Source organism: Podarcis cretensis (assembly GCF_951804945.1).
Source record: "Podarcis cretensis genome assembly, chromosome: 12".
Taxonomy (NCBI): Eukaryota; Metazoa; Chordata; class Lepidosauria; order Squamata; family Lacertidae; genus Podarcis; species Podarcis cretensis.
The window spans coordinates 31,781,701-31,795,766 of record NC_137181.1 but is presented as its reverse complement, the minus strand read 5'-3'; the positions used below and the strand labels follow the sequence as shown (position 1 = coordinate 31,795,766).

Sequence of the window (14,066 nt, the reverse complement as noted above, 5' to 3'; positions counted from 1 at the left end):
GTTGGGTTTTTCATAATTCTGCGTGTTGTCCACATCCCCTATTTCTGTTGGAGAGATTGGTAATTTATTTCCTACCCTGGGATTATTTTATTTTGCCACCTTCTCTTCATCTCGTTGTAGAAGCCTCTATCATCCCACGACTACCTTGAATAGGAAGACCCTGCCGGTGGAGAGGCCTGTGAAAGAACAAGTGCCGGGCCTCCGCTTCTTAACACTTCACTGCCGCACACTGGTAGCATTCCGTGCATTCCAAACGTGAGAATGCCGGAGGAATAGCCAATCCCGTGTACGCCGGAGAGACCCACAGAGTACGGTCGACGGGGCTTACAGGCTGCGATCCCAACCTCACTTACCTAGCAGTAAGCGGCACGGCTAGGACTGCGCTGCTACTCTGGCAGTCAAAACTGAAAGCCCTGCCGACCTGAGTGGGGTCAGCGACCAGGCTCGGTTGCAGCTACTCGGGTTGCTGCTCCCCTCCCAGCTTTGGTGCTCCAGCTGTTGCATTTGTTTGTCTCCTTCTCCTTCTTCCAGGCGGAGCGGCCTGCAGGGAGAGGGCGCGCGAGGCTGTCCCGGGACCTGAGAAATAGCAGCAGCAGCAGCAGCGAGAAGATTGCAGCAGAGCCAGAGCGCGCAAACTTCGCTCCCAGCGCGCTCGGCGGAGGGTGCCCAGCGGATCGGGGCCAAGCTCGCTCTCCAAGCTGGCTTGCTGAAGGGAGAAAGCGCTTTGTCCAGAGTGAGAGAAAGGAGAGAGCTATGCGCTCTCCAAGTCTGCCAGGGAACTTCCTCTCCCTTTGCGCAGCGCTGGTGGTGTGCTTCGAGGTAGCGCGCGGCCAGCAAGGTAAGGAGAAAGGAGAGCAAGGGCGCGCGGTGGCTCTGGGCACGAAGAAAGAAAAGGGGAGCCTCTGGAGCATCTTTAGGCTCACGGAAAGGGGCGCGTTCATGGGTGTAATGCTGGCAAATGGAATGTAGTGGATCGTTCTTTAAAAAAAACAAAAAAGAAACTCCGCAAAAGTTGTTCTGTGGTTTTGTTTTCCTTCTGTGCCTGTTGAGCATCACTTTGCGCGCTCTGGTACCTTTAAAGCACATTCAGAGCACGCTTTTCAACTCCCAAAGAAGCCTGTGAATTGTAGTTTATCCCTCACGGAGCTACAGTTCCGTACAGGGTTAACAAGCTACTGTTCCCAAGATTCTTTAGGAGTAAAAAATGTGGTTTGAATGTGCTTTAAAGTTATGGTGTGCGCACAGCCTCAGGAATTTCAATAACAGAATAGTGATGTCCTTATTACTGCTACCAATAATTGCTAATAATTGGTGCTATGTTTCTCTTGCTGTATGAATGTAGGGAGTCGGGGTACTAATTCTAGATGAATTAACAGAATATATACATGAATGGACTCCTTTGGGAGGAGGAAAGGGATATAAATCAAATGAATAATGATGGTGATCAGAAGTTAAGAGACAGGACTATAATACTTCTGCTGTGGTTTGTATGGGGAACCCTTTGTGGTTAGGATAGTACGTGAAATGTGAGAATCCAAGTGAGAAAGGCTTCAATATTATTTTTAATCGATTGTCTTGGCACTGATTATAAACTGATTTTAGTGCTGATAATGATTTTTTACACAAAGTGACAACCGAGTTGCTTTTTTATGATGTTATGGGCTTTAGTAGAAAACATTTATATAAATGTTGTTTGACAACTTGGCAGAAGTTAGCCATATTATACAAACCAAAGACAGATTGCATTGCTGATATGTTTTGACCTAAGCTTATCATGGTAACCGAGACTGTCTTATTAAGTTATCTTGTGCTTCCTTGTCTATTGATTACTTAATGCAGTTGTCTTCTTGTTTAATACTGCATTTCAAGTTCTTCAATTCAGGATGGTTGTTTTTTGTCTCTGTGGTGAAATGAGCCATGATATACTAGGCGCTTGTTCCAAAGACACAAAAAAAGCAAAAAAAAAAAAAAAAGGTATATATTTGATTCCTGTCTTGATTAGAGTCTCTGGTAAATATCACACAATATTATCATAATGCAACTGATTCACAAGCTTTGCATTTTTAAAAGAAGATTCAAACTCCTTTAGTTTGCAAACATAGCTTCTTTATGATGGACAGAAGGGACAGATTTGCTAAATGATTCATGTTCCAGAACTTCTTAGCTCCCTGCTAAATAGAGCTCAGTAGACCTTTATTTAATATAAATCTTAGTAGCGAAAGCAAGGCATCATTTTGTTCCAGCAAATAGTGGCCTGCTTTGCATAACACAGTTTGGCTTAGTTTGTATTCCAGACTGAGGCTCATAGTTAAGCCTTCTCCTCACTAACCACAAGTTGTGCCCAAGAGTTGTTCTGGTATAGCCATAGTTTGGGTTGCCATATTTTGCAAACCAGACCAAGATTAGATACAATGCTGTAGATCAGAGATCACCAACCTGGTGCCCATGGCACCCCAGCAGGTTTCCAGTGGTGCTTCTGGCAGGTACCCTAGACTTCAGCTTTTGTTTTAGAAAAAAATAAGTCTCTAACCCTCCTAGAAAGGAAGTTATGGGGCAAAATGTGCAGGTACTTCTAAGCAATTTCTGTGAAATTACCGTGGTGTGGCAACTTTGGCTTAGAATGCTCCCTGTTGTTATTAGACAGCATCAGTGTGTGTAACCTCCATAATCAGGACATAGCTAACTTTCTGTCATAAGCATAAGGAGGATGGGAGGGGTTGTCTACCTAATTTAGTGTTATGCTATGCTCCAGGCAGCCATTTTGTGTTAAACCACTCGTACACCCTCCATGGCAGCCATTTTATGACTGGCAACACCCACTGCAGATGAATGCATAAGAATGCTAATGTCTCCAATTTTTCTACAGCTCTGGAATGTCATCCAGGCGGTCATCAGATCCTTCAGAGTCCATACCGAAGTGTTGATTTTGATTCATCACGGCTTCAGCAATCAGCCATCCAGGACTTAATATGTGATCATTCACTGCCATCAGGGTGGTACCGCTTCCTGATTTTCGATAAGCAGGCTGAAATGCCAACCAAGTGTGTGGAGGTATGGATGCTCTCCTTTTAACCTATAATTGCATAATATGTCAGACTCCTTTTAAATATATATATTGCTCATCTTCCATACATGTAAATCTGAGCTGTTATGCTTGGCTTTATAATGCAAGTGTCCTTCTGGTCCACCATAAGGCTGCAAAGTCCACTGCTGCATCCTAAAACGTCCCTGAATATTCTTCATCTAGAGTAGTGATAGAAAATTCTGTTTGGTCTGAGATGGGCAAGATTTTAGTAGGCAGCATCAAAAAGTTTCTGTTCTTGTTCTAAAACAAGTTTACTTTCCCCACATTATTGACACTGAGTGAATGCAGATGATCAACTTAAGGAAGACATCCTCTAGCTCTCTATCATCTGTGCCAAAATCAGCTTGTATAGTGCAAGGTGGAGGCACAATAATCTGACCAGGATGGTAAAAGGCAGCTCCCTATGTTCCTTTATCACTAAAGTAAGGCTGGAATATCTGTGGCTCTCTAGATAGTGTTGGCTCCCATCAGCCCCAGCCAGTTTGGCCAACAGTCAGGCATGAGGAGGTTGTGGTTCAGAAGCCTCTGCAGCACCACAGGTTCCCCACCCTGTATTATGAGATAGCTGCTGCTATAGACCTACTCAGTTTGTATAGTCTAAGTGTTGCGTAGTCTGAGGCTGCCCACCAGCATGTATTTGTTGCCTGCCAAGTGCTTGTCAACCTCATTATCTTTATTGCACTCAACAGGGTGGGAATGGGTTGCCCATGGTGTCCCTTATTTCTCAAAAGGCTGTTTTGCATGTTATGCTAACCATGATTTTGCATCAGCATTAAGCTCCAAGAGAGGAGATTGCAACCCCTTTGCTCTTTGGTTTTGCTTCTGTTCTGTGCTGAGCTAAGCCATGGTTTGACTTAGTTCTTCATCTGAATCTGCTTCTTGGTCTCCCTGTTGAACCATGAGCTGTAAACCATAGAGCAAATCTTGGTTACAGCTGATGGTTACTCTGCAGAGAGCTAAACCATGAGCCCATGATCAGACAGTCTGCTAAGCCAAGCCAAACCATGGCTTGGATCAGCCCAACAAAATAACCAAGGAGGAGTGAAGTGGCCATAATCTCCTCTTTGGCTTGGCTTATAAAGTTGTGTGTGTGTGTGTGTGTGTTTTCTTATCTTGGATGGTGGAAACATTCTGTTGATCAACTGTTTTCTTCTGCTTTGGTTTTGGTGCTAAAAGATGAATCACTGTGGGACACAGGCCCCTGTTTGGTTGTCTCTGAGAGAGTCCGAGTCCTTGCCTCAGCCTGGTGAGATCAAACACTTAACAGCCTGTGCAACTTGGCAGTTTTTCTTCAGCACCACAGAGGACTGCTGCCTTTTCCGAATTCCTGTGAGTGTGAGGAACTGTGGAGATTTCTTTGTATACTTACTCCAGCCCACCCAGGGGTGCATGGGATATTGCGCAGAAGGTGAGGAAGCACATGCTGCCTGCTACATCCGAAAACATGTGTATGTTTTCTTTTCCCAAATGGGTCTCAAACCATTTGGCCTCTTGTTACATTTTTATAAGTCCTTCTACATCTATAGAAGGGACGCAGGTGGTGCTGTGGGTTAAACCACTGGGCTTGCTGATCAGAAGGTCGGTGGTTCGAATCCCCGCGATGGGGTGAGCTCCCGTTGCTTGGTCCCTGCTCCTGTCAACCTAGCAGTTCAAAAGCACGTCAAAGTGCAAGTAGATAAATAGGTTCTGCTCTGGCGGGAAGGTAAACGGCGTTTCCATGCACTGCTCTGGTTCGCCAGAAATGGCTTAGTCATGCTGGCCACATGATCCGGAAGCTGTATGCCGCTCCCTCGGCCAGTAAAGCAAAATGAGCGCCGCAACCCCAGAGTTGTCCGCGACTGGACCTAAAGGTTAGGGGTCCCTTTACCTTTTACATCTATAGAGAATATTAGACCTTGTCTACTCATGAAAAAGTGTTATAGAGCATCACCTCAGACTGCAGCTGGGTAATATTGTTTTCAAATATTTCCTTTCTAGAAAGCTGCTCTCAATGTGTCCTCTCTCAAAAGTGATCCAAACAATCAGCGATCACCTATCACGAGCCAAAATCTTGACAGGCATTGTGCTTTATTCATATAAGTTATTACATAAAATGTCTCTAATAATAAATCACATGTTCCTCATAAACTCAGACAAGGCTGCAGCCCCTAATTCAACTACAAGAATTAGTTGAGTTAGATTGCAAGCCCTAAATGGCCTTGGCCCAGTATACCTGAAGGAGCATCTCCACCTCCATTGTTCAGCCCGGACACTGAGGTCCAGCGCCGAGGGCCTTATGGCAGTTCCCTCACTGCGAGAAGTGAGGTTACAGGGAACCAGGCAGAGGGCCTTCTCAGTAGTGGCGCCCGCCCTGTGGAACGCCCTCCCATCAGATGTCAAGGAAATAAACAACTATCTGACTTTTAGAAGGCATCTGAAGGCAGCCCTATTTAAGGAAGTTTTTAATGTTTGATGTTTTATCGCTTTATTATTCTTATTATTATTCTGTTGGGAGCCGCCCAGAGTGGCTGGGGAAACCCAGCCAGATGGGTGGGATATAAATAATAAATTATGATGATAGTGATGATGATGATCCTAAAAGCTGCGGGAAAGGGAGAATCAAAGGCAGTTTCCAAAATCCTGCCAACCTCTCACCAGCAGTACAGAAGTAATGGCAAAGCAAGGCACGAGCACCTCTGTCTCCATTTCCAGGTGTTCTTATTGTTGTTATTTTGTAGTTAATGATTTCCCTCCCATTGGAAACTGTGAAAGGGAGGTTCCCTATGCCAGCTTCTGTGGTTTGGAGGTGTGTGGAGGGACTGGGTAGTCTATAGATCCTTTGGATCGAAATTTCCACTAACCCACCTCCAATCCACTAATCTGCACACCCTTCCGGTAGGGCAAGGGCTATGGAGGTTTTCACAGTGGCAGGAAGAAGGCATCTCCTGTTGAATCTTCGGCTTGTGATTCTCCCTTTCTCTTCTTAATAGAAGGAGATTTGATGCTTCTCCTGGCCTCTGAAACACCCTCCCATTAAAGAATAAATGAGCAATTGACATGCTAAGTTGCGTTATTTTTCAAAAACTTGATGAGTAGTTGGAGCAAAATTCCATTTGCATCTGAAAATTGGCCTTAGAACTAAAAAAGGATCTCTTAGTGAAAGTCACTTTACTTGCAGTAAAAGAGGGTTTTAAATTCGTACTGTCTAGTGTTTTAATTAAAAGACATGAAATAAACTTTTTATTATCAGGAAGAGGAACTGTTACTTACCCTGAGTAGGCCACCATAATAATGTTTTCTTTATTACTTTTATGTGCCAAAATAAATTATCATAATTTAATGGATTTCTTTATTATGCCAGCGAAAAGCAGATAGTGAAAGGCATAAACACTCTTCATCATCCTATGCAACTTATTTACTGAAAATGCGAAATGTGTATAGTATAATACACCATTTGTTTTTATGGTGGAGAACAATTTAAATATTGAAAACGTTTTCATTGCTACATTAAACTAAAAGCCAACTTGTTTTCTTAAACTGAAAATAATGAGCTGTCTTTAAAAAAGCGAAATACATTTGGTTTTAAAAAAGCTTAGCGCTGTTTAGTGAAATTGCAGCATGCTGAAAAGTTTTTTAAACAGTTCACTCAGCTTGAATAGTTTATAATAAAAACTGAACTTTTAATTATAAGCATTCTCAGGGTGAACTTAGATGTCAACATTTAACAATACCAGGGACTTACTGACTGCGGGTGAACAATCTTCCCACTCTATAACTCAGTCGTGGCTGGTGTTTAATATTTGAAGAAGAAATAAACCAGGCCAGAGCTTCCCAGAGGTGTAACTTTCAAACAGGAGTAGGTATAGAAGGGTTTGCCCACCCTTCTGGGGCCTATGGGCACATTTGAAAACCAGAGCAACTGTTGTGGTTCCAGACACAGCAAGACTCTCCCCACCCCAGTTGTAGCCTCACCTGCATTGACCCCACACTGCAAAACTAGAGGGCTAAACAGGGTTTCTTTCAGCTGAGGGAGGGTCAGAGGGGACAGAATCCTGTGGGCACAAAGGAAGGCCTCTAAGGGCACATGTACACCCTCCGGCTCCCATTACCCCCAGCCAGCATGTCAAACTGCAAGGGATGATGGGAATTGTAGTGCAAGAAACAACTGGAGGGCCACATTCCCCCAATCCCTGATCCAAATGCTTATTTGCTGGAGCAAAAGCCAAAAAAGTATTGTGGCATCTGAAGGAGAGCTTTTGATACCAGGTGCTAGCTTTCATCACCTGCTTTGAAAGAAGGATGTCACAGGACCCTTATTTTTGCTGTGAGAAACTGGCATGGCCACCACTCTGGAATTTGTCAATTGACAGCTGTCAATCCATATCCTCCAACATTTCTCCTATGAAAATAGGGACGTCCCATTCCATAATGATAATTTTACTTTTTAGACCCCACATATCTTACTGGGTTGCCACAGCCACTCTGGGCAGCTTCCAATATATATATATAAACATAATAAAACATTAAACATTAAAAAGACTTACCTATACAGGATTGCCTTCAGACGGCTTGGGGGTTGGATAATTCCATAACCTCCAACATTTCTCCAATGAAAATAGAAGCATCCTAAGGAAAAGGGGGACATTCCAGGATCAAATCAGAAACCAGGGCGGCTTCTCTTAATCAAGGATGTCCCTGGAAAATAGGGACGCTTGGAGGGTCTGTTAATCTAGGCTCAAAAATCTAGGCCATTAATTTTCTAATTTATCTTTAATAAAATACAAGGCAAAAATGCTCAGAGTTCCTGTTGAACAGTCACCTGATGCAATTATATGTAAGAAATATATCTCTAGTTACTTCAGGTGCTGAACTGCAGGCCTGCCAGACTGGGGGGAGAGAAAACACATGCAGTGGTAAGTTGTTTTGTGCAGATTTTGTCAATATATTATTTTGACCCAGGGATTCTGTGTATTTTCTGTCTTAACTCTGATTTTATTTGACATTTATTTGTTTTATTTATACATACCACCCTTTGTCAGAAGACCACAGGACAGTTTACAACACAAATACCATAACAGGATATCTGTGCAACATTAAAATCAGAACAATTATACAAATGTAGTTACATTCAGGAATACAGAATGCAATACAAATTCTCGCAACTGCATAAAAAGAGGAGAAAATCAGCAACATGGTATCTAAAATACAAATACAGCACACAAATTGAGACTCTTCTCTCAAAGGTAGCTCTCAGTCCTGGCCACCCACAGAAAATGACAGACCTGCTGAGCAGTCACCTGGGAGCTTTTGTCTCTTCTTGCAGCCTCTCAAGATCTTCACTTCCTTGCCTCTCACTTCGGGTCCTTCCACCAACTATCTGCCACTTCCTTGTGGGTGCAGCTATTAGCTCCCAATGGTGGCCCACTGGCCCAGAGTGGGAGACGCCAGAAAGGTGGTTGCCTGTGATGCCTCCCACATGAGGTGACTCCCATTGACATACTTGGCTTTTCTTTCCCTGTCCTGTAACCACCCTCAAGTTTGGGCAATGATAAAGTCTTTCTGTCTAAAAGACACTGGAAAATGCCTGTTGTTGTCCAGTTTGGGGTAGGGGGGTGGGGAAATGAAATACAACAGCTAAAAAGTAACAAGGAATTTATGGAGTATTATCCGTCAATTTCTTTCTTTCCCCATGTTTGAAGTTATTTGTTCCCATTGTATAAAAATCACCCTACGGCGGCCGTTTTGTGACTTCACACCAGCATTAATTTCTAACTCTTTAAAGCTCAAAGTAATAAACATAATGAACAGTTTGGTTTTCATTATGTTGCATGTGTCATGATGATCTGCTCATAGGTTCAATGGATATTGTGTGTTAATTGTGTGTTGATTTTTCTGTTCGCAACAGCCACCCTTTCCCCACACACTCTCACACCACATGCTATGCTATACCACCATACCTGTTTGACTCTGATTTCATCAAGACTCTAAATTTAAATGTTGGCCATTGTGAGAAGAGGATGCTGGACTAGATAGGCCGTTGGTTGGATCCAGGAGGGCTCCTGTTATGTTCTTGTTTAAAATAGTTAGCAGGAAATCACATTATTTTGCTTGCTGCTTGTTTCTGGAAGTCTTCTCTCTGCTTTACATTTATTAAATGGCATTAACCCACCTCTCCACTTGTTTTTGTCGTTAGAGAAATTACCTACTTCACAGTTGCCATTTCCTTCACCACCCCCTCCAAGCACACCTGAAATAGTGGCGGCCTTACTTGAAGGAAGCATTTTCTTAAGGTGCTCCTTTGATGTTCCTACCACAAACACCTCTGTGGGCTTTCTTGTGGCTTGGTCCAGACTGTCTCCTGAAAGCATCAAAGAAGAACTGAAGCAAGAGACAACAGTCCAGGCATTCTCACTTTTAGAACTGGATGGGGTAAACCTCCGGCTAGGAGACAGGGTATGTTTAAGTTCTGTATTATTGTTTTATGTTTCTGCAAAAAGGTAATGCTCCTCAGTGCTCTTCTAATTACAAGTCCAACAAGTTAATCCATGTTAAGTAAGGAGTCGCACCAAATGATAAATGCTGAGTTCCAAAACTCCTTATTTGTGATTCCCTTAGAAGCAGCACCCTTAACTCCCAGGTTGTGGTTTGTGTATCTGTTATTTTAAGAATCCAGCAAGCTCACCAGATGAGATTTTAGGGTTGGGATGGAGACAGTTATATCTGCATCTGTCTAAACACTTGATTTTGTTAAAGTTACCCCCTCATAAATGCCACAAGCAAGCAAATTTTTACCAGGTACAGAGCAAACAAATAACATGTATCTCAGTGCAGTTCCATAAAAACTGTATAGTAATATGGAAAGGCAGTATAAAGTGAACTGAAAAGTGACCTAGAGCATCTTGCTGTTCCCTCTGTTAGGGGACACTGGGAGTGCCTACAACCTAAGAGACAGTGTTGCATAGTGGCTAGACTTTGACCAGGGAGATCCAGGTTTAAATCTCCATCTGGCCATAAAGCTTACAGCAGGGGTGGTGAAGACTTCAGCCTAAGGGCCATGTTCCCTTTTGGCCAGGCTCCTGGGGGCCGCATGCCAGTGGTGGGTGTGGCTAGAGGCAAAATAGGCAGTGCCAGAATCAAAATTGGCAAAGGAACAGGATTTTTTTAAAAAAATTAAAGTAGTTATATCTCATTTTTAAGGACCTAAAACTCTCAAGATGGGTCATTCTATATCAAGTGATCCAACTTTTTTACCTCATGTCATCCAGTTTTCTTAATATTTTGTACACTTGTGAAATGATTAAAGTTCTGAAGAGACTGGTGTTTTTAGTTTTGATGTATCTCAATCCTGGGCTGAGCTTTAAAGGTTTTTGTGTAGTCTGGCAAGGCCAAAATTGTCATTATTTTTGACATTTCAAACCCTCATAACTCAAAAACTGGATAAGATTAAAAATTAAAATTTTAGATTTAAACTTAGTTTTCCTCATTCAATGAGTGTACAAAATGTTAAGATAATTGGATGACATGAGGTAAAAAAGTTGGATCACTTGATATATGGAATGACCCCAGTGGCATATAACTGAAGGAGATCTAATTGAGAGACATAAGAGTGTTAAAAGGAACACAGAAATAGTGAAGCACCAAGTCTCAGGAATTGCTTTTTAATCATTCTGTGATCTACTGCATTGCCTGTACTCCTTGAATTTCATTGCCTTCTGATCTCACTGCTTCTGCCTGTCTACCCCTCTTGATTTTGTATATATTTCTGCAACAGAGGACAACACTTCATGCCTCTGACGAAGAAGACTCTAACCCTTGAAAGCTAAGTTAGTTTGTCTTTTAGGTGCCACAAGGATCTTTGCCATTCTTGCTTTAATATAGTGTTGTCCCTTCTCTTGTCCTTTACATAGATTTACTGCAGCAGTTCCACCTTTTTCTTAGAGAAACCAGAAATGCAGAGTTCAGTCATTGAGAGCATGGAATTTTTTGCAGGAATTAAGGTACGCTGAAAAGAAAACAGTGCATTGTGTAGTTATGACCCTGTACCCCAGAGGTGGAAAAGACATACACCCAGATGAAGTTGGACTACAACTCCCATCATCCATGTTGGCTGGAAGTTGGAATTCCTACAACGTCTGGAGGGCCACAGGACCCACACTTGCATGTTGTACTTGGATGTAAGCCCCATTGAACTCAGTGAGGCTCACTTCTGAGTAGATATACAGTATGTGTAGATGGCCCTCCACAAGTTACTAGACTGCTACTCCCATTATCCCGGTCATTGGCCATACTAGGGTTGATGGGAGAATCCAGCAACATCTGGAGGGCCTCAGGTTCTTCACCCCTGCTGTATAGGATTGTGCTGTAAGTCATATTTGTCTTCACTGCAGTGGTGTAAATATTCAGAAGAACAATATTGTAATATTTGCTAGTGCAAGAATTTTTCTCTGTTGGCAATAAAATTAGTGGTGTGATAGCATGTAAAGGTAATAAATGGCACTCCAAATGCATGCAATTTTTTTCCTGAGTTGGACCCAGGCATGCTGTTCAAGCTTACCCTGTTAAGAAGTAAACCCCATTGTATACAGGATTCCAGCCTGAGTTAATTACACCTAGGTCCCATTTAAATCACTGTGAAAAGGCTGCGTACACACCATACATTTAAAGTTCCTGATGTCCCTCAGAGAGTCATGGAAACTGTAGCTTGCCATGGTTGCTGGGATATGTAGTTGTGCAAGGAGTAAGCTACAGTCCGCAGGATTCTCTGGGGGAAGTCATGTGCTTTAAATATGCAGCGCGTAAGCTTTCTGAGACTTGACATAGTGGGAACTAAGTGCAACCTAAATTGGTCTTCGTCAAACCATTTAAATTATTTCTACTAATGAGTTGGCATGCAATCATTTTGTTTGTTTGTTTAAATCAGCCTGTGTTTAGGCACACTCTGTGGAGTTTCCTTATAAAAGCAAACTACTTTTGTATTCCTTTTGCATGGGGGGGGGGGGGGAGAAATCTATTTTGCAAGATTACTGAAATTAAGTCCAAGGGAATTTTTTTTAAATTGCCATCATCACAGCAAGGTTTACAGTTGGATGTTATCTTATTGATTGCCTTTCTGATGTTTTCTACAGCTGTAAAAACCAGTTTTCACTTTAAATTCTTTTCAGCATTGTTCTGAACATTTACTGTGAGATAATTCCACACGGATACCTTGTGTTCATAGCATGTTCCTTTTCTTATATTCAGCTACATCCTGAGGCATTTATAATATCAGAAGATGGAAAGGAATACAGACTGACGATAGAAAGCAAAATTCCCATTCCTTGTCCTCAAGCTAGTCAGCTGGAAAATGACTGCAAAATCTCATTAAAATTAAGAACAATAGAGGAAGGTAATTTCTTCTTCAATTTTTTTTTAATTGGCTTGTGCCTTGAATATGTACTTTTTATCCTCATTTTGACATGTTCATGCATTGCCCTGCTCAGGTGATGCATGCTGGTTGCATGGCAGCCTATGCTGGCCCAGGGGGGAGGTTACCGTGGGGCGAGGTCCAGGACCTGAGTTGAGGGTCGGCAGACAGTCCTCCTCGGGCGAAGCAGGGTCCACAGCGAGAAGCCGGGCAAGGACAGGAACTCTGGGGGAACAGGACTGGATGCAGGCCGAAACAGCTCTTCAACAACGTTGCTCCCGCAACCTGGGACCGGGCTGACTGGCCTTTATCTTCTCTGAGGCCAGGGGCAGTCCCGGCCCCCAGGAGACCCGCCTCTCCTGGCCTTAAGGCGAGCACTCCTCCTGGGAGAAACCAGTTCCCTTCACCTCTCTGCCCTGAGCCTCTGCAGTTCAGGAGAGGCTGAAGGGTTACTGGACCCAGGGGGTGACTCACCTGTAGGCACTGAGTCCTCAACCACCTCCGGAGCCAGAGTGGATTCACCTGGTGCCTGCTCCTGAGTATCCGGCACAGGTGCAGGCGCTTCAGAATCAAGGTCGTGCCCCAGTTCAGCCTGCCCTGGAGGCGGGGACTCCTGTGCAGGCGGGGATTCCTCCGGTTCAGCCTCTGAATCGGATTCCCAGGCCATCACACAGCCTTTGTGTGAGGAGCCAGCACTGTGTTGAAGTTCAGAACTCTAGCTTAGCTTGCTGCCTTTTGGCACAGTGGAAGACACCATGCCAATGCCCATGTTAAACTAAGATTAAACCAGTGTGGTTGCAGGAGGGTTCATCATGTTCTTTTTCTTAGTCACAGGTGTGGAAACTGGTCTACATAGAATACAGAAAGCTGCCGTATACTGAGTCAGCCATTGATCCATCTAGCTTATAATTGTCTATACTGACAATAAGCATGGCCCTCTAGGGTTCTAGACAGGAGATGTTCCATGCCCTACCTGGAGATGCTGCAGTTTGAACCTGGAACCAGCTTCATGCAAGGCAAATGCTCTCACTGAGCTATGGCCTTTCTTTGGTAGTAATTCCTTTTGTCTGTTCTGAATTTTTGATTCCTACCTTTTCTCACCATTGACCCATAGTGACCGGGACTGATGGGAACGCCAATGGCATCTTAAGAACCAAAGGTTCTCCATTCTTCATTCTTGACCTAAGGCAATAAGATGTATTGGTGTCTGGCACTGGCTGTGTTGTGATAATGTTGCGCCCCACCCCAATCTCCAAGCAGTGTGAGATTCAGGGTTCATGTCTCCTTTGGGAATGAGGCACGGTGGAGACTGGTGTCTTTATGATATATGGTTTGTTCACACATATGTACAACCTGATGGAGGGGCTCACAGTATTAACACCCCAAGAGTTGAAGGAGGGGACCCTGCCCATTTGTTGTCTCACACAGAGCCCCTTTCCTTTGTCTCCCTTAATGGTCCATTACCAAGGTGATCACCTCATCAGGAAGCTAGCCTGACTTATATTTTAATACTCGCTTGCCAGGCATGGAGAGTCCTCTCCTTCCCTGGTAACTTCATAGGCATGAATCACAAGCAGTTTGTATTCTATAGTCCTTTTT

At 43.4% G+C, this 14,066-nt stretch overlaps 2 protein-coding genes across 5 annotated transcripts in view; one reads left to right on the top strand and one right to left on the bottom strand.

Annotated features, from left to right (window-relative positions):
- Positions 1-7,632, bottom strand: part of LOC307199829 (uncharacterized protein C7orf78) — a 45,959-nt gene extending 38,327 nt beyond the window's left edge. The window contains exon 1 of one of the 2 annotated variants that reach the window (XM_079947945.1): positions 7,609-7,632. The gene's annotated coding sequence lies outside the window, so the exon portion shown is untranslated. The remainder of the gene's footprint in view (positions 1-7,608) is intronic. The other variant, XM_079947941.1, reaches the window with a different exon arrangement.
- Positions 387-14,066, top strand: part of VWDE (von Willebrand factor D and EGF domains) — a 45,180-nt gene continuing 31,500 nt past the window's right edge. For 2 of the 3 annotated variants that reach the window (XM_079947884.1, XM_079947882.1), the window contains exons 1-7: positions 387-838; positions 2,867-3,051; positions 4,262-4,493; positions 7,918-7,977; positions 9,258-9,517; positions 10,972-11,061; positions 12,305-12,449. In XM_079947884.1, coding sequence (XP_079804010.1) covers positions 754-838; positions 2,867-3,051; positions 4,262-4,493; positions 7,918-7,977; positions 9,258-9,517; positions 10,972-11,061; positions 12,305-12,449 — 1,057 coding nt within the window. In that variant the 5' untranslated portion in view covers positions 387-753. The remainder of the gene's footprint in view (positions 839-2,866; positions 3,052-4,261; positions 4,494-7,917; positions 7,978-9,257; positions 9,518-10,971; positions 11,062-12,304; positions 12,450-14,066) is intronic. The other variant, XM_079947883.1, reaches the window with a different exon arrangement.